Source organism: Tiliqua scincoides, chromosome 11 (assembly GCF_035046505.1).
Source record: "Tiliqua scincoides isolate rTilSci1 chromosome 11, rTilSci1.hap2, whole genome shotgun sequence".
NCBI lineage: Eukaryota > Metazoa > Chordata > Lepidosauria > Squamata > Scincidae > Tiliqua > Tiliqua scincoides.
Window position 1 is genome coordinate 20,994,230 of NC_089831.1, and position 19,481 is coordinate 21,013,710.

A 19,481-nucleotide genomic window follows, 5' to 3' on the forward strand; every position below is an offset into this window, starting at 1 on the left:
AGCAGAAATAAAATCAGCAGCAGCAGCTCATGCATACCTGATAAACATTAGAGCTTCTGCCGAGAGATGCCCATGAAAGAATGATTGAAGGAACACATGGTGGTGGCATTATTTGTGGATTTTACCATCATCTACAGAACATATCTTCTGTGGTTGCAGAATCCTGTAGTGGCCAAGGCCTATATGATGCTTGCTGCAACTCCCCATAGATGTTGTTTTTCTTTTCTTTTCAAATCCCCTTCCACCAACTCTTTTTACTATTATTTATTGTAAGCCTCATTTTTGTGTGTGTGAAACTTATAAGCTGCCTTGGACATTTGCCTTGGCAAAAGAAAGGCAGGATATAAATGTCATAAATAATAAACCCAGAAGTTAACAGTCTATTCATTTATTGATGGGGACATGCGATTCAAATTGGTTCATTCTGCACCTTTAAATGAATTCATGACTTTCTTAGGGATAGTAAGCTTAGAGCAGTGATTATCAATCTCTTTCATCCCATGGCACACTGAGAGGGCATGAAAACTGTCAAGGCACACCATCGGTTTTTTGACAACTGACAAGGCACACCACACTGACACTAGGGGCTCGCATCCCCCAGTGGCCCTACTAACAAATGATCCTCCCCCAAACTCCCGCGGCACGCCTTGCAGATCATCTGTGGCACACCAGTGTACCACAGCACAGTGGCTGAAAATGGCTGGCACAGAGCATCTTGGAAGTCTTTTACAAGACAAAATATTTCTACAGAAAGAGTTTTGCACAACCCTCAAACTTACTACTCAATTAACTACCAGTCCAATAAAAAAAATTATATGAACTATTTTTTGTTTTAGCTGTCTGCTCTGAGGGCAACTTCTTATTTTTAAAATATTAATCAAAAACTGCATGTGACAAGTACAAACTTAGAAGAGGTGCCTCCTCTTCTCAACTTGGAATGCTTTATCTTAGAAGAGGCATTCCCATCCAGGAAGGAATGACTCTTCTGACATGCTGTCAGCTACAATACCTGGAAGCACGCTCTAAATCGAAACAAGCGAGATGGCATGCCTCTAGATCCAGAACTTCTGATTTACTCGAAAGCAAGTTTAAATTAACTGCCTAAAGTTCACAAATCTTGGCTGATTAATTGTAACTGGGTCCCAGTCCCAGTATGAATAAATAAGATGGCAAATGACAGTGTGCGTGGTTTTTATCTTACACACTCTCACTCAGGGAGAAAATTACCTAGTCAAAATTCTTCAAAGCAAATACATTAGGGTGCTGCAACACCACCACCTATTGGGAAAAGACTGCAATTATTACACAAACTGAACAACAAAAGGCAATGTTTACAAGATTGCCAGTTTTGTCTGTTTCTTTTAGGATGGGTCCCAACCTCACAGTGTCCTCAATGGGAGTACCTTTGGAACTGATCCTCCTCCCCAAAGGACACACATAAAAAAAGTATTACATTGCAATTGACAATCCCCAAGGATTTGCCAGGGAAGAGGACAGCACAAGACACAAGGCTGCTAATTTCTTCAAAGGATTTAGGTTTGATGCTACATTTGTCACATGGGTGATTCCAAAAGTACTTCAGCATGCAAGAAGTTCACTTTTGGGGTCAGGGAGGTCCCAAGGACTGAATATTCTCAGAATTGGGAGGGGGCAGGGCAGAGTGGAAGAGTCTACACTAAAAATACCCTTTTGAAACATTGCCAGGCATTGCCCACCACTTTTGAGCTTGTCTCCAGATTCTCCTGGTAGGCACTTTCAGCCCAATCGTATCCAACTTTCCAGCGCAGATGCAGCCATAATGTGGCCCTGAAATAAGGAAATGTCCTGTAAGGGATCTCCAAGTGTCCCCCCTCCTCCACCACAGGATGCAATGCACACCTCATTGGCACAGCTCCATCAGCATGAGAAAACTGGATAAGATTGGGCTCTTCTTTTTTAAAGGGGGGGAGGGGGCAAGACAAAGAAAATCAAGATTCTCAGACCAAATGTGCTGTCCAGTGCCAATTTCCATGTTCATTTGGTGCGACTTTGGATGCTGGAATGAAAAAGGAATGTTGCCCCAGTTTCAAATCTGCTTTTAAAGATAAAAAGCCACATGCCAAAGCCTTAGCTGTCCTATGAGGATATTCTTTACCCTCCCCCTTTGGATTTAATCAGGATGCAGAAGTAGAGCTCAGCTCGGACACACACACATGCACAACCTGGCTTCAAGGTGCTGGTACCTGGCAATATCTTGGTCTGGATCCACAAGAGCACTGACAAATCTGAAGAAGAGGGAGCCTTTCCACTTCACAAATTCTTCCTATTCCAGAACATGAGAGAGAGAGAGAACAAACTTGTCAAGTTATCGCTTCAGGCATAACCTGGGAATTAGATTCCTGCAACATTACACTCCACCCTGACAAAATTCCCCAAATAGTCCTTAATATGCCCTTCTGCACCTTCTCAAGTTGTGCAGTAGTCTCAGGGCTTTACTCCATGTTCTGACAGTCCCAATTCTACACTGCAAAAGACCTGGGATTCTCCAACTCTACTGTTCAGACCCCTTGCATTCTCCTGACCCTTCAAGCAAGCATTACCCATACATGTCCTAGCAGAGTTTTGTCTACTTGAGGGCTAGGAACTTGGCATTTTAATGAAAGCCAAGACTCTCAGAAGATTCCATGCTTTTCTTGTGCTTCCATGGAGTCACAGCACAACTCAGCTCTAGTTATAAATCACCGTTTACTGCAATGACACAACATACACCTGTGAGAACCACTGTGCAGTTTATTAGCTTCTTGGGCAAGGATGAAGCCGCCGTGGGTTTCTTACTGCTGCACTCACCTGCAGGAGGTTGGTGAGCAGGATGAGTGTCTGCTTCCGGATGAAAGGCTCTGGGTCCTTCAAGCACACGGACACATTAGGGATATACCTGTCAGCCATGGTGGTGTAGCGGATGCAGAGGTCGCAAAGCACAATGACCACATTGTTGCGGATGGCCACATCCTTCGACACCTCCAGTTCTCGGGCCAGGGCAGCAATGCATTTCTTTGCCAGATCCTCATGCTGGAGGCAAAGCTTACCTACCACAGAGTAAGCAAGAGATTTAAGGTTGCAGCCACCTCCACTGGCTGCACTTGAGGCACCAGACCATGTACAGGTGGAGCCTATTTATCCGCGTCAGTTCCATTCTGTGATTTGGCACGATTAACAGAAAATGCGATTAACAAAAAATGCAAAAAACCCCAAAAAACACTTCCGGATGGAAGGAAACTAAGGCAGCTGTTATCAATCCCCTCCGCTCCATACTCAGCCCTCCCGTTGCCAGTTGTCCCCGCTTCTTTCAGAGTTGGGATGCTGAGCTTTTAAGAGTCCAGTCCTATGCGTTTCTACTCAGAAGTAAGCCCCATTGTAGTCAATGGGGCTTACTTCCAGGAAAGTGTGGAGAGGATTGTAGGCTAAATCTCATGCTTTGCTTGGCGGGAAGGCTTGCTTGAGTTGGTGATAGCCTGCATTATGGGGGGGGGGGGTTTTTGCTTGTGTTGGTGAGTGCCTGCACCATCTGAATGGGGGGGGGGAATTCGGCAAACACTCCCTGGGTTTTTTAAAGCAATCCCCTCTGTTGCTACCACACCTGCCCCTGTGTGAGTGTGTGTGTGTGTGTGTGTGTGAGAGAAAGAGAGAGCGCACACGCACACTCCACCTTGCTGCACGTGTTCTGGCTACAGATATTTTCGGCCCCCCCTTCCCCTCTTCAGCCTCTTTGCTGGCTCAGGGGTTCCAGGAGTGTTACTGTTCCTTTGCAAGGGGAACCTCTTCCAGGGCTCCAGGGCTATTTCCCTGCCTGGGCGAGGCAGAGCCTTTTTGCAGTGTTTTGGGCTGCCTGGAAATGGAGCTTGACGCCAGCGCAGGGCAAAGGAGGCAAATGTGTGTGTGACTTTCCCCCACCCCATTCGAGGCAAGGATTTGCTGAGACAAATCCTAAGATAAAAAATCTGTGGATAAATAGGCTGTACCTGTAAACTGTCCTGAGTGCCTTTGAGGGAGGACAGAATTAAAATGTAATGCACTGATGCAATATATATCCAGCAGATCTCATTAGCACACAAAGTTTCAAGTCCTCATGCTTACAGAGGTAGGCAGTCCTCAGTACCGCAGCCCATTTATTTATTTACTGTATTTCTACCCCACGTTTCTCCCTGAAGGGACCCAAGGGCTGCTTGCTCTGTGGTTGGTTTTCATGTCTCTGTTGCTGCTATCATGTTTTCTAATAGTACTGTTATTAAGCCACCTTACGGACACTGAAAGATGGAAGGGAAAAGCTGGGTCTCTTACTTTAAAATATGTACAGAATTTCAGTGGTTATTAGAAAAGAAGAAGAACAAGAAAAAAAGATGCACACAGCAATGAGCTACAGTTAGCTCCTACCTAGCGTAATGAATGCATGTGCCCTGACCACAGAAGGCATCGTGGAGCCCCTGAACTGGGACAACGGCTGAGATGGTGGGAGATCTTCGCTGTCCACTGGGCTGGGCACTAGAAACAAACACACATCACAAGTGAGAATGGCCCTTGAAGCAGGAAGGGCTTTGCTTGATAACAAACAGCTTGGAGGCCTTACGCTGATCCACGTCAACAGGACTTGCCAGGATGGACTGTATCAGCAAGAAGATGCGTTTCTCCACTTTGGCCGGGCAGAGCTGCGCAGCTTCACCCAAGGTGAAGAGGTGCCTCACCTGTCGAAAAAAGCAAAGTCACAGAACTTCCGAGAACGCTAGAAAATGCTGTATGAGTCTAATGACAAGGCTCTCTGCCGCCTGCCGCTTAGGCTGTAGGTTGGTCTGTAAAAAGTTGGTCTAAAAGTTGCAACTGAGAATGTAAAAAAACCAGCCCTCCTACACTGCCTGGCCTCCCTTACCAAGGCATCCTCCTGCAGCTGCTCTGCTCCGTACTCTTGGAGGACCACATTTGAGATGCAATGCTCACACGCAGACACCAGATTGCCACATACTTTGTCCAACAGCTCCTGTTCAAATTACGGGGAGAATCAAATTCAGTATTTGCTAAGGAAACTCAGCCATCATTCCTCCCTGCCCCCACTAAACAAAGCTTGTCTGGGTTAGCATATTCCCCTTCTAACCGGGCAAAGGGACACCAGCCAAAGTGGTCTGTTGTATGCAACAAGGGGGAAGCAACTGTATGTACCAGTTCATCCCAGCACTGCAGCCCTCCAGTGGCCAGATCCCCTCTTGGGTTCCTTTTTAGACTGTACTCCATTTAGAGAATTGCAATTCTTCTCACCATGTAAACTACTCTGTGGATTTTTTTCCCCATGGAATAAAGGAAAGGGGAAGGATGTTGTGGGAGTGCTAACAGTCATCCATCCCATGCAGGAATGCCCTTCACAAACACAACTTCCCACATGCCAAGGATCAAACCTACAGCCACAATGTCCAAGTAGACAGACAAACTGGGCCCAAGTTCTCCTTCATTTGTGAACATGACTGTATTATTTTCTAGGGATTAAGATGAGAGAATCTCCATCCCTTGCTGCCCAAAACAAAAACAGAAGCCCCAAAGGGATGAGTTTTTCACATTGCATTGAAGGGCAGAGTTCTTTGCATAATAGTTACTTTAGCTCTGCACCAAAAGTGGGACAATGGAAACCCTGACAATTTGCTGCAGGCAGGTGTTCTTAGATGCAGGTTCTGATTCAACCCAGAACTTCACTCTCTTGGGAGTGCTTTGTAGCCCCACCTGTGCTTCCTTTGTGGTCTCCACGGAGGCATGGCAAAGCTTCTGGAGAGTCTCGACAGCTGGACTGATAGTCTCCAGGGGACACCGGAAGTCCTGCAGCCAACATTTGATATCATCTGAAAGAAGAGCACAAATGTCTAGCGTGAGCTACAGTCAGAGCTCATGGACTCTTCTAAAACAGAGACCACAATTCAGATGACAGGTGAAGCTGCTCCCAGTCTTTCCCCAAGGCAGCTTTTAAAGAGACATTCACCTATCAGCCGCTCTTGGACACTCCTGGGCAAGTGCTTTGCAATGCTCCCGATCACATAGAGGATGTGCACTGTTGTCTCCAAGCTGGCACTGCGATTCCTGGACAGCCCAAAAGAGACAGGAAATGGACAGTAAAAATCTGCTAGACCAGAGAAGAAGAGAAAAAAAAAAAGTGTCATCTGCACTTAGGGTTGCCTCCCTTTTGCGCATAGGATGCATGCACGTTGCATTATTCAAAACCAGGATCCTGGCACAGAATCCAGCTATGTGACAATCTCAGCTTTCAGTGGGGAAAAAAAAGTAAAAATAAGTTCCTAGCTCTTGGGGGGGGGGATGGGGACGACACATTGGAACTGAGGGAAATATCCTCTAAATCTCAGAAGAGTTATAACAGCCAATCAGGGATTCTGTGCCCTACACTGACCCTTCTTTCTGATGCTTATTCTCCAAGTCAACTGCAATGTTCTATTGATTCTAATCTTTGATCAGATTCTAACAGGCTGGTCTACACCTGACAGCTGCTGCAAGGAAACTGTTTTGGGTTGCTTAAAGTGAAAGTCGACGCTGAAAGTGAAAGCTGCACACTGTTGGTGTGCAATGGTTCAACAAGGGAATCAGAAGCGGGGGAGGTACTTTCATCTTATCACTGTGGTGCTCTGGGATTGGTGGCAGCGGTGGTGTGAGGAGAGGAGCCATAGCTGGGTGGGAGAGCGCATGCTCCAGGCTCAGTCCCCAACTTCTCTAGCTGAAAGAATCTTAGGTAGCAGGGCTGAGAAAGCCATGTGCCTGGGACTGTGGAGAGATATTGCCAACTAATGTAGACAATCCTAGATGAGATGGACCAACAGTTGCACTCAATAGAAAGCAGCTTTACATGGGAGAGACAAAAAACACCAAGTCTGCAGTTAGCCACTCAACAAGCTCAGCAGACCGCTCAGTGATCTGCTGCGGCCAAGAAAAGGCACCTCTGGAACCCCAGGATTTCTCGAGATACGTCATTAGGACTGTGCTTGCCTCTCAGTACTGTCCCAGGCGTCAATGATTTTGGAGTAGTCCAGCTTGGGCGAGGAGCCGGCAACCTTGGCAAGCAGCATCCAGGCCGGTGCCGCGCGCTCCGTTTCCGTGTGGGAAATGATGCTGTTGACAAACGCAGAGGAGAATTTGCCTTGCTTGGACCACGTGTGGAAAGCTTTGTTCAAGTAGCGGCTGCAAGAAAGGACGGGGGGGGGGGGTAGGAGAAAACCAGCCACTGTTAGACCACTAAACAAAGTCTCATACAACACTGGGAATGTTTAAAGGTTCTTGTGTGAACAGTCTGAAGACAACGAGAGATGTTTTGCTAACAGGAGGCTCACTTCCAAACCAGTTTGACTCTCACTGGTCAGAAAAGTCCTAGGCATTTGTCTCAATGTCACTATTTCCCCACTAAAGAGACTGGAGAGGGGATGGACACAGGGTTATCACACGTTATCTTCACACCAGCCCTGCAGGGTAGATTAGGCAGAGACGTAGTGTATGGGCTGAGATCCCCTGTGACCTTCACAAGAGGGACAGGACGTCAATGTAGGTCTCCCAGCCCAAGTCCAATATTTGATCAGCTCCCCTGCAGTGGCTCTTCTGCTACGTAAGGCGATATTCACAGTCTCACCGATTCATTTTGTGACTCTTCGAATGCAATAGAATTCTCAAAGCAATTTACAAGATGCATTTAAAAACCATGAAGAAGCAACAAATAAAATTATATTCAAGATGCAGTTAAGCAGCACAGCAGACAACACCCTGTTCCCCTCCAGCAAAGGACTAAGCCAATTAAATACATCTGAAAGCCTGGAGAATATAGTGAGTTATTTGACATTCAAAGTGGGGCAGAGTTCGGGACATAGGGCCCCATTGCCACAAAGGCCCTCCAGTCACGACATCCCTCCCTTCTGACAGTGGTGGGGGTCTACAGAAGATTTAAAAAAAACGCAGATCAGTGCCTTTCTGCCTCTCCAGCTCCAATGCCAGAGTACTGTCAACTTATTTGGAATATCTGACATGTCTCTCTCTCCCTCTTCCCCCCACTGCAACAAATGCCCTCCCCTTTTAGAGTAGCTGCCCCAAAGTCAGAGAATCACAGCAAACATTCCACATACGTGGATCAGGTTGCCGGGAGGCTTCAAGTGAATGTGGATCCAGAAACTTTGAATCTTAAAATAAAATTTCTGAGAGGTTCTCTACGTCGACAGGTGAGGGGTATTTTTGACTATGGCATAGAATAACCTGTAGATCTTCTTCCATTTCGGCATATGCTACCTGCATGTCTTAGCCCACGAACATCCCTATTTCTTTATGCCAAAGTGTCCCGCTCAGCCATTTTTTTTTTTACAAATTGACTTTTGCCTATGTCATGGTGCTGGGACGGGAGAAATTCCAACACGCCTCAGACGTGGCAGGCAATGTGGAAATACCAAAGCAGGCTGCTAAAAGGGACCAAAATTAGGACTGGAAATGCCAAAAGCGGCACGACCGACGGATCAGTGTTCTATTTCAGAAACGGTTACATGCTATTGACTAATAAACATACGGTGTTTTTAATCAGCGTTTGTGTCCTTGTCATTCTAAAAATATCACCTCATCCCTTTTACTGCTACTTATATCTGGAAGGGAGACAGAAAGCTCTTAATCACAGGCAAGCAGCATATTGTATGCCGAAATGAAGACAAACGCTCCATTCCCTGTATGGGTGGCTGCTCTGATTTATGCAGGTCTAATTAGCATTCCAACCCCCTCCTCTTTAAAAATCAAAGGGGACAGAGTAAGGATAAGCTGTGAGCGGCCAAGGGGCTCCCATCTGGTCCCCAGGAGATCAACCTTGCTGGATCAGACCAAGGGTTCCTCAAGCCTACAATCCTGCTCCCCACAACAGATGCCTAAAGAGAGTTCACAAGCAGGGCACGGAGCCCTCTGCCACTGTCTGCCCCACAGCAATATTCAGAGATACGCTGGATTGGGTTCAGTTCTGGTTGCCACACTGGGGAAGGTAATGACAAACCACCCCGCCTACAGTCTGCCATAAAAGCGTCGTGGAAGCGGCAACACTCCAAGGGTCAGTAATGACTCGGTGCTTGCACAGGGGACCTATCTTTCTTTTTCTGGTCGCCACATCTTCAAAGAGATCTAGTGGAACTGGAACAGGTGCACAGAGTAACCAAAACGACAACTGGGTCGGGGCACTTCCCTTGTGAGGAAAGGCTACAGCGTTTGGGGCTCTTCAGTCTTGAAAAAAGGAGCCTGGGGGACAGGATTTTGACATGTAAAATGATGCGAGGATGGACAGAGGGATGTTCATTTCCCTTTCACATAACACCGGAACTAGGGGACATCCACTAAAATTGAACATCGGGAGAATTAAAACAGACAAAAGAAAATATCACTTTACCCAGCATGTAATTGGTCTGTGGAACTCTGTGCCTAAGGATGGGGATATGGCATCTGGCCTGTATTCCTTTAAGCCATTTCTGCCCAGTGTTGCATTTATGCAACAGGGATCAAATGTGTACGCCTGTGGGGTGGGCAGAAATGGTTTAAATGAGGTTTGGACAGATTGATGGAGGAAAAAGACTGGCAAGAACAAAAGGCCAGGTTTTCAGAAAGCTGAATTCTACACCCAAGACACTGTGCTTTTCGTTCCTTGTGTGGAATAACATATGAAACAAAAAACCCCACTTGGTATGCACTAGACTCCCACAGTTCACATGTGCGTGTAATGTCAAAAATGTCAACCGGACTTTCTTGCGCATACTGATGGCAACCAAAGCTCCTAATAGGAACACCTCCACATGTGCACAGAAGCTACAGCCCCTACCTTAGTTCTTGGCTCTCATTTGTGAAAAGCATAAGAAGGTCCCAGGCAAGGGCTTGGCTTCTGTCCTGACAAGTAAATTTATTAGCATGTCTGATAGGCTGAAGCAGGACTTGGTCAAGGCAGTCCAAGGCTCTCTCTTGAACAGAGTTCTCGCAGTCCAAGAGGACAGGGACGACGCCCGCCAGCCAAGCCTTCTTGATCAGGACGTTGCTGGGCTGAGACTGCAAGAAAAGGAGACTTCCAGTTAGATCTCCGCCCAAGGTGCTAAAGGTCAAGACCGTCACACGTAGATTAAAAGAAAAGGGACATGCTGCACATCAGTGGGAATGACAGAGAACAAACCAAACCAGGAAAAATACTGCTTTATACTGTATCCGAGACAACCACACTTTATATGTACAATACTGATCAATCGTACCAGTTTTACGGTTTGTCTTTAGTCATGGTTCAGGATATCCAAATTTTGCAGTCCCAATGAAAGTTCCAGGACCAAAGTTATTTGCTTGTGGATTTTTTTTTTTTTTTTGGGGGGGGGGGAGGGCTAGCACTTTGGTCTGGGATCAAAAGGATTAAATTCCCCTCATTACCCACTGCAGTCTCAACAATGACACCCCTTTTTCTCCCCCCCCCCCCACCCTGCTCTTATCTGGAAAGAAGACACAGAAATGGAAAAATTGTGTATTTAATGTCATAGGTAGTTTGATTGTCAGTCTTCCTTTTTTTAAAAAAAGGAAGATGCTAGCCCTTATTAGCTGCAGGGACAACACCTGTTGAAATCCTAGAAGAGAGAGGGAGTAATGTAAGATTTCCAGTTATTTGGAAGATCCAGGCCTCAGTGACTGGCATTTGTAGAGGTGGGTAAAAGCTTTTTTTTTTTTCCTTTTGGATTTCAGTGTTTTCCAAAGTTAGAAGTGCAGAAAGAAGTGTTATGTGTTGTTATTAGGGCAGGAGGTCTGGTCTAGAGCAGGGGTGACCAAACCTCGGCCCTGGGGCCACTTGTGGCCCTCGAGGCCTCTCAATGTGGCCCTCAGGGAGCCCCCAGTCTCCAATGAGCCTCTGGCTCTCCAGAGACTTGCTGAAGCCCTCAGCGGCCCAAAGCAAGTACTCTCAGCCTGAGGTCGATTGTTTGACCTCTCGCGTGAACTGTGGGATGAGGGCTCCCTCCACTGCTTGCTGTTTCATGTCTGCGATGCAATAGTGGCAGCAAAGGAAAGGCCAGCCTTGCTTTGTGCAAGGCCTTTTATAGGCCTCGAGCTATTGCAAAACCTTCATTCATTCATATAAGTTCATCTTTAATATATTCATTTATGTAAACTTATGTAAATTTATTCAAATTTTAAGTGTAAATTAATTCTTTTTTCCCTGGCCCCCAACACACTGTCAGAGAGATGATGTGGCCCTCTTGCCAAAAACTTTGGACACCCCTGGTCTAGAGGGTAGAGCCTCTGTTAGCCCAAAGATAACATCAGAAGGTCTCCAGTTCAAGGACACCAGCAGCTCCCTGAACGGCTGAGAATGACAAGACCATGAAGCAGCTGACAAGCCCAGCTGAGTGACTCCACCTGCTCTTGGTGTGAGCAAGAAGCGTCTTGGCTGCCCTCCATGTGAGAGATGGAGCTGCTTGCCAGCCTGGGTGGGAGAACTGGAGGCCAGAAGTGAGACCAAACCAGGAAGATCCATTCTGAAATGTTGTTGGTTCTTGAAAGAGAGAACCTCTATGATTGTAAAAATCCCCTTGAGGGACTTAGAAATGCCTGCCTGTGTAAACCGCCTTGAACAAAGTCAGAGGAGTAATCCGATGACCAGAAAGGCGGTATATAAATATCAAGTTATTATTATTATTATTATTATTCCAAGGGCACATTTTTATAAATTATAATATAATTGCTTTTAAAATGTACTAGGTAGGCAATATAGGTGGCATAGTTTCAGCAGAAGCAGCCACATACATGTAGAGGTGTCAGAGAATGATTTTATGCTATTGCTGATTTTGGGGTTTGTTTTGTTACAAAAATGAGAAGTGCAGAAAGCAGTGTTAGGCGTTTTTATTTTGTTATCACTAAAAAGACCCACGTCTATCTGTTTCCTCCTTTGTAGGAATGTACACACAGCCCAGCCTAAACCTAAACACAGTGTGTTGCCCCCTCCACCACTCACCATTAAAAGGTCCGTAATAGACTGCAGGGCTTGCTTTCTCACAGAGACTGCAGGATCCCGGCAGCGATCCTGGAGCACGGTCAGGTCTTCAGGGGTGCAAGGGACCATGTTGTGTTTCAAGATGCTCATGAGCACCTAAACATCAGAAAAGGCAAGGGCCAAACATATTGAACTCATGGTAAAAAAAAACAACAACCTATGTATACAAACCGTTCGGAAAACACCCCCGTAGTTTGTGCATTTCAGCTAAAGCCAGCTTTGGAACCAATGACCACATCCAAGACAGGCATACAAGGATCCATGGGAGGGTCTGCATGTTCCACAACACACCTAAGTCCTCAAGCAGCAAGGCAGTTTTTCTTGCACCAGTGAAGACACGAAGGGCATTTGAAGCAACACATTCAGTACAGTAGAACGCTTGGGAAGCAAGAGAGCATGAAAGCTCAGAGCAAGGATTCTTTAAAGTATTTGTATTGTCTTTCCCCTTCCACAGGAGAGATGCTCCAGGTGGCTCACAAACCTATTCCGATATAGATTTACAGGTGGGGCCTCGGTGTCCACAAGGGATCCGTTCTCAGACCCCTGTGGATACCCGAAAGCCACAGATAAGCAAATCCATGGTTTTGGGGATGGAGCTGGGCTCTGGTCACCTCCAGGGGGATTTCGGAGGCCCACAGAGGCTGTAGGCGGTCTCTCTGGCTTCAGAAAGCACTCAGGTCGCCTTTGGGGGGTTCAGGTTGGGTCAAGTGTGGTTCAAGATGGGTCCAAGGGACATGCATTAAGCCAGATCCGCAGACAGAAAATCCGTGGATCATTAGGCTCAACCTGCATTATTTATTTATCCACATTTTTTGTGCTGCCCTTCCCCAAGGAGCTCAGAGTGATACGCATGGCTTCTTCCCTCCTTCTTTCCCTCACAACCGGTGAGGTAGGTGAGGCTGAGAGAGTGTGACTGGCCCAGGAAGCTTCATGCCTAATTTGAAACTGGATCTTCCAGGTTTAAGTACAATCTAGAAGCACTACACCATCCGGGCATCTGTATTTATGCGCCGTCTTTTGATGAAATGATCCAGAGGCTTACAACAATGATTGAGAACTGTGGCAGCATTGCCTTCGTCCTTTGGCCAATTCCTCCAGTCCCCAGACATTTCAAAAAAAATTCTTTCCAGGCAGAGTCTGGGGGATGAACGCCAGCTTCTCCATTCTCTGGCCAACAGGGGACTATCAGAGCCACGAAGACCACAATGATAATCCCCATGGTAAACACAGGGCCCAGGATAGGGTCACTTGCAACAGGGATGTGAATCCCTTGTGACAAGCATAACTTCAAGCAAGAAGGAAAGGCCAAGGGTCATTTTGGCAGTGGTTCTGAGTGCCAAAATAATCCTGGTCAGCTTAGAGAGGGGATCTCACTTGTGGCCACTCTACAGAGTGATGCTAAATGCCCCTACCTCTGTGCCAAGCTGGAGAGGAAGACACAGCTTCTTTCATTACCTTTAATATGGAGAGGATGAGGAGTCCAAATGCACAGCCCTGTTTATGACCAGCATGCTAGGAGTCTTTAACTCCCCTCATCCTGCACTGGGGAACAGGGCTGGAGCAAGTCAACATTCCAAGCCACAGAGCTACAGAAGACTCTGGTATTCCGTGCCATCTGCGATGGAGCAGCTCTGCATTCCAATGTGTGCTAATTCATTACCCTGCCACACACATTCATTACGCCACTATCAATATTCTAAACATGAGGGCTTAAACGTTAAAAAATGATTTATTCAGGCTTACATATTTCATTACACAGTAATAAATCTCTCAGCAGGAGATCAAGTATTTGCCCAAGTTAAGGTCACATTTCTGAGTCATTTATCATCTGATGCTGCTTCCAAGGATGGAAAGATTCTCTTGGCCATTATCAATACCAATTTGGGGTAATTTGGTTTGTTTGGAATTAACACCCACCCTATTCCCCAAGGGCTCAGGAGTGGGTTGCGTGCATTTACAACTTTATATTAAGAAGAGGATGAAGATGGGGTCCCGTTCCTGAAAAATCACACATGCAGGAGGTGAGGAAAAAGGGGAATCCTCAACATTTATCACCGACATCCTGGTGCCAGTTACAAGCCTGAGGTTCTGTAGCTGACCTAGATGCCTTTAAAAGGGAACTGGACAGCTTTATGGAGGAAAAGTCCATCACAGGTTACAAGCCCTGATGGGGTTTGCAAACTCCTGGTTTTAGAAGCAGGTTATCTCTAAATAACAGACACAAGGGAGCGGCAGCAAGATGCAGATATCTTGTAGTCTTGCACATTCCCCAAGGCATCTGGTGGGCCACTGTGAAATACAGGAAGCTGGACTAGAAGGGCCTTTGGCTTTATCTAGTGGGGCTCTTCTTGTGTTCTTATGAGAGTACTGCGCTAGGCAGACCCATGAAAACAACTCTCTTCTTGCAACTACAGGTAATATCACCCTGCTGGCAGTGGGTGGAGTATGATGCAGCTGGGCACTGCAGGATGTCCTCGAGAAACACAACCGCAATGATTTCTTGTAAGTAAGTAAAAATCCCTCTCGGTACCAAGCCCTGGACTCCAAGAGCAAGCGAGTGCTGTACCTGGAGTGCCGATTTCCTCACGTTGGTCTTCTCATCTCCAGCTCTCTGTCTCAGCATGACCATGATCTCCTTTCCTGTTGGTGGGCAGAAAGCAGAGCAAGGAGTTGCATGACTGTCATGTGCTCTGCAAACTCAAGAAGTGCACATTTATGTAGGGCACCCTCAAGCATTCAAAGCGTCTCAAATGTGTTATCTCGGTACTTCTTCAGCAGTTATAAATATAGGCAGGAAGACTGTATTTGGGGGGGGGGGGATCTACTTTGCAGAGCCCTGAAGGTTCACATGGAGACAATGCAAAGTGGGTGCACAATTGCATTGCCCAGCAAAACCTTGATTTTCAGTGCTTTGCTCTGTCGTCTGTTTTCAATTATAACCACGTTTCAAATTCGGTCCACACTTTCCTTTTTCATCAAACCTTCCATGGTGTTCACCAACTTTGTTTTTCTTTTCTTTCAGTTTATTTAGGTTTTGCCTGCACTCACATGTGTTATATAGTTATTTATGTTTATCACTGGTCGATTAAATTAGCAAGTTAAACAAGGCTCTGCTTTGACGTTCATCCACTTTTTTCTACTTTCATCCGTGCTCTGGTTTCTGACTAGATCAAGGGTGGGTAAACATCGGCTCTCAGATCCCCCAATCTGGCCCACAGGAAGCCCCCAGACTCCAATGAACCTCTAGCCCATCAGAGACTGTTGGAGCCCCCGCTGGCCCACGACTGCTGGTCGTGACCACCAGACGTGAGCTGTGGGTTGAGTTACAGCAAGGCCTTTTATAGTCTTTTGTGTTTTCTGCTTTTCTCTGGGCATTATTTTAAACCCCACCCCATTGCCTCTGAATAATTTATATCTCCATGCCTTTCTGGCTTGGTCTGTATGTTTTCACTGTGCAAAAGGTGTGTGGCAAACGGTTCATAGCTCTCAGGTGGTTCTGCACGCCTGTATTATAGTTCTCATGTGTATTATAAAAAAGTGCAGTAAAATTCATTCATTCATATAGATTCCATCATTAATGTATTCATTAATGTAAATTTATTCAAATTCGAAGGTAAATTAATTCTCTCTTTCCTGGTCCCCAACACAGTGTCAGAGAGATGATGTGGCCCTCCTGCCAAAATGTTTGAACAGCCCTGGACTAGATGAAAGGCCAAGGTACTACTATACTCCTCACCCAGCCCTTTTCTGCTCCTCCAGAATCATATCTGCCAAGCTTTCGCTGGTGCAATGCCTTTGCCAGTTCTTTCCTGCTTGTTTTCTAGCTCAGGAATCTGGTGAGCCAAAGTGTTCCTTGCAACCAGTTGATCCTCTTTCTCCATCTCCCTTCTCAACAGTCTTTCTCAACTCCCTTTCCTGAGCTCTTTCTTCAGTGATCCTTTTCTAAGCACCTTCCCCCTTAAACATACCCCAAAGTGATCCTTTTCTAAGCACCTTCCCCCTTAAACATACCCCAAAGTTGTTTTACCTCCCTCAACTCAAATCTCAACTTCCTACTATCCAGTAACAGAGTTCTAGCTTCCTGCCACAACACCATTTCTTCCTTCCTGTGTTGCAAGTGCTGGCAGTAAACCGTTCAGATAGAGATACTGACTTGCCCTGAATTTGGGGCAGACATAAGATTTAAATATTACACGCTCACCCCTTCCCACAGGCAATCTTCTGCTTAGGTTTTGAAAAATACAGTGACACACAATAATAGGATCAGGGATTCCAGAAGCAGAAAAGCAAAAGAAAAACCCCTTCCTGGTCTCGGCCTACCATCAAACTCAGATGCGTCGCGTTCACCCGTCACTTCAATTGTTCTGAAAGTTGGAAACGTCTTCAGACGATGGCTGGAGGGACCTGAAAAAAGAAGTCTAAAGTCACAGGGCGGATGACACAAAAACGTGTCTGGTTCTGTTTGCCTATCACCACCGCAGGACAGAACTGCCCCAGAAAACACAGCCCAAGGGGGAGCTTCCCGAGGCCAGGTGTGATGGTGATGGCAGCTGTGTGTTGTGACAGTAGAAACAAGGCTGATAGGGCACAATACTAATGGAATGGTACCACAAGGACACAGTCCATTCCTTATTCAAGGCACGCAAACTAAAGCCGGGGGACAGATAAAGAGGAATAGAGATGCAGGGGCTAGGAAGGGGACTGTCTGGAGCCATCTTCCAGCCCCTCTGCTTATCAACCGTATGCTGTGCTGTGTTCACCCACAGACCTGGTGAATGACTGCAGACAAATAAGGAAGTCTTATTCGACACCCCAGCACCCATTTCTCTGGAATGGAGTTCCACTAGCTGAGGCTGTCAGTTAGTGGAGCTCTCTCTGCAATACCTAAGATTAAGCCGGGGGGGGGGGTGTCACATGGAGGACAATGTAGATGCCCCACTCACATAGAGAGTGGACTGCCTATTTTTTACACAGGAAGTACACAAGGGAATAGATGAAACCTGCCCCTCCGCTACCTGACCTAACTGTGTTGCTTTTCAACTGTTTTGGCCAGCCAAGGTACAGCAACACAAGTGAGCCAAGAGAGAAAAAATTTGCAGAGCACAGCAAAGTAAGGCAGAGGGGGTAGGCTTCTCTCCCCTCTTACAACACGCAAGGGGTCCCTCCCCCTCCCCTTCAGAGTTAGGGGTATGCCCCCATTTTGCTCTTACCACCTGGAATGGCTCTAAAGGGGAGGGACCCCTTGCACACTGTGGTGAGGCTCCCTGAAAAATTGAGTGCCTTGCACCCCCTCTAGCTATGCCACTGCTCTTTTCTATAGACTGGGGTGGCCAAGCTTGCTTAATGTAAAAGCCACCTACTACACACTTCAGATGTTTGAGAGCCAAAATATTGAAGAAGCATTCAAATTTTTAAATACATTTACTCTCCACGAACACTACACTTATGTTTTAATCCAGCGGACTCCCAGTTTATACTCGGTAAATTATAAAGCTTGAGAACTTATTTGCCTTTTATATTGATTGCGATGTGGAAAGGAGCTTAGTCAATATAATTCTGAGAGCCATACTTTATACGTCAAAGTCCTGCACGTGGCTCACAAGCCCTGGCTTGGCCACCCCTGCTATATACCAAGACAACGGCCCTCCTGCCCCAACATCTAGCCTGGTCCTCCACCAGGGCAACTCCCTGCACAGAGGTGCTGTGCTCTTTCCACACTGCTGCATTTCTACCAGCAGTGGAACACTAAGGACACGTTTGGAAAGCGTAAGACACTCTTGACATCAGGCTGTTGTATTTACCTCCTGTGTTGGTTAGGAAAGTCCCAGCAGGTGTGTTTGTGTCCAGGACTGTGGAGCCAACAGCTGAGAAGCGAGAGAGAGAGAGAGAGAGAGAGAGGAGATTTAGTGACATTCAAAAGCCTAAGGAGGTGCTATCCCCACGGCCTTCTCAGTCAGTCCACGTCTGCCTCAGCAGTTCCTTTGGTCCCCATCCTCTGAAGGGAGGCGCCTGGGGCTCCAACATCACAAATGGCCAGGGACTTCAACTGCAGAGCACGAGAAGGACTTCTCTGGGTTGGCATCTCAGACATCAGCCAGCCCCTTCTTCTGCCTGTTCCCTAGATGCTCATAAACACCCCTATCTAGTCTATGGTGTGCTTTTATTATTGTAAACAGTTCTGAGAGCTTCTTCTGGCTGAAAAGCAATATAAACTATAACTAGAGGTGGATTTTTCGGTGATAATAAAAGCACGTAACACCACTTTCTGCATTTCTCATTTTTGTAAAACACACACCAAAATCTACAAAATCTAGGAAAAAATAAAACCATTCTGTAACACCTCTGTGTATTCTCTGGTCACCTCTACATGCCTGTGGCTGCATCTGCCAACACTATACCACCTACCCAGTATACTTTTAAAGCAATCATAATATATCGTTATAATTTATAAAAATGTGCCCTCGGAATAAAAACACATAACACCACTTGCTGCACTTTTAACTTTGGAAAACACTGAAACCTGCAGAAAAAATAAAACCCGTTTCGCCCACCTCTAACTCTAACATAAGCATGCATCAGCCCACCTGTAGTAAGGTGGGGTCAGTGAATGGCAGACCCTGGGCTGGATCCTGCCAAGTACTGCTGGACAACCAACTCAAGTGAACACACACACATCTCTGCATAGCCTAGTTATATTTATCCAGTCCTTCCTCCAAGTAGTTCAGAGCTTTACACATAGTGTTGCACTGTGGGCGTTGGTGGGTGGGGGGGGGAGAAGAAGAGGTGAGCTAGGAAAGTCACCCAGTTTCATGGCTGAATAGAGGGGGTTGTGGGGCTTGCGTCCTGAGTACACTTCTGTACTGCAGTGAGTCATGGACTCTTCACTCACAACAAGAGAGGAAACTGAACGCTTTCCAAATGCGCTGTCTTCGACGCATTCTCGGCATCACCTGGCAGGACAAAGTTCCAAACAACACAGTCCTGGAACGAGTGGGAATCCCCAGCAGGTATGCACTGCTGAAACAGAGACGCCTGCGTTGGCTCGGTCATGTCGTGAGAATGGATGATGGCCGGATCCCAAAGGATCTCCTCTATGGAGAACTCGTGCAGGGAAAGCGCCCTACAGGTAGACCACAGCTGCGATACAAGGACATCTGCTAGAGGGATCTGAAGGCCTTAGGAGTGGACCTCAACAGGTGGGAAACCCTGGCCTCTGAGCGGCCCGCTTGGAGGCAGGCTGTGCAGCATGGCCTTTCCCAGTTTGAAGAGACACTTGGCCAACAGTCTGAGGCAAAGAGGCAAAGAAGGAAGGCACATAGCCAGGGAGACAGACCAGGGACAGACTGCACTTGCTCCCGGTGTGGAAGGGATTGTCACTCCGAAATCGGCTTTTTCAGCCACACTAGACGCTGTTCCAGAACCACCATTCATAGTGTGATACCAGAGT

The 19,481-nt window shown here is 46.6% G+C and overlaps 1 protein-coding gene across 1 annotated transcript in view; it reads right to left on the reverse strand.

The window, feature by feature from the left end:
- NCAPD3 (non-SMC condensin II complex subunit D3) overlaps window positions 1-19,481 on the reverse strand; it is a 42,349-nt gene that overhangs the window by 14,268 nt on the left and 8,600 nt on the right. Inside the window, exons 9-21 of the mRNA XM_066639372.1 lie at window positions 17,836-17,898; window positions 16,355-16,438; window positions 14,601-14,674; window positions 11,996-12,130; window positions 9,839-10,059; window positions 6,997-7,197; window positions 5,993-6,081; window positions 5,740-5,855; window positions 4,901-5,008; window positions 4,604-4,718; window positions 4,411-4,518; window positions 2,827-3,065; window positions 2,223-2,302 (exon numbers count right to left, since the gene is read on the reverse strand). Of these exons, the coding sequence (XP_066495469.1) occupies window positions 2,223-2,302; window positions 2,827-3,065; window positions 4,411-4,518; window positions 4,604-4,718; window positions 4,901-5,008; window positions 5,740-5,855; window positions 5,993-6,081; window positions 6,997-7,197; window positions 9,839-10,059; window positions 11,996-12,130; window positions 14,601-14,674; window positions 16,355-16,438; window positions 17,836-17,898 (1,633 nt within the window). The remainder of the gene's footprint in view (window positions 1-2,222; window positions 2,303-2,826; window positions 3,066-4,410; window positions 4,519-4,603; window positions 4,719-4,900; window positions 5,009-5,739; window positions 5,856-5,992; window positions 6,082-6,996; window positions 7,198-9,838; window positions 10,060-11,995; window positions 12,131-14,600; window positions 14,675-16,354; window positions 16,439-17,835; window positions 17,899-19,481) is intronic.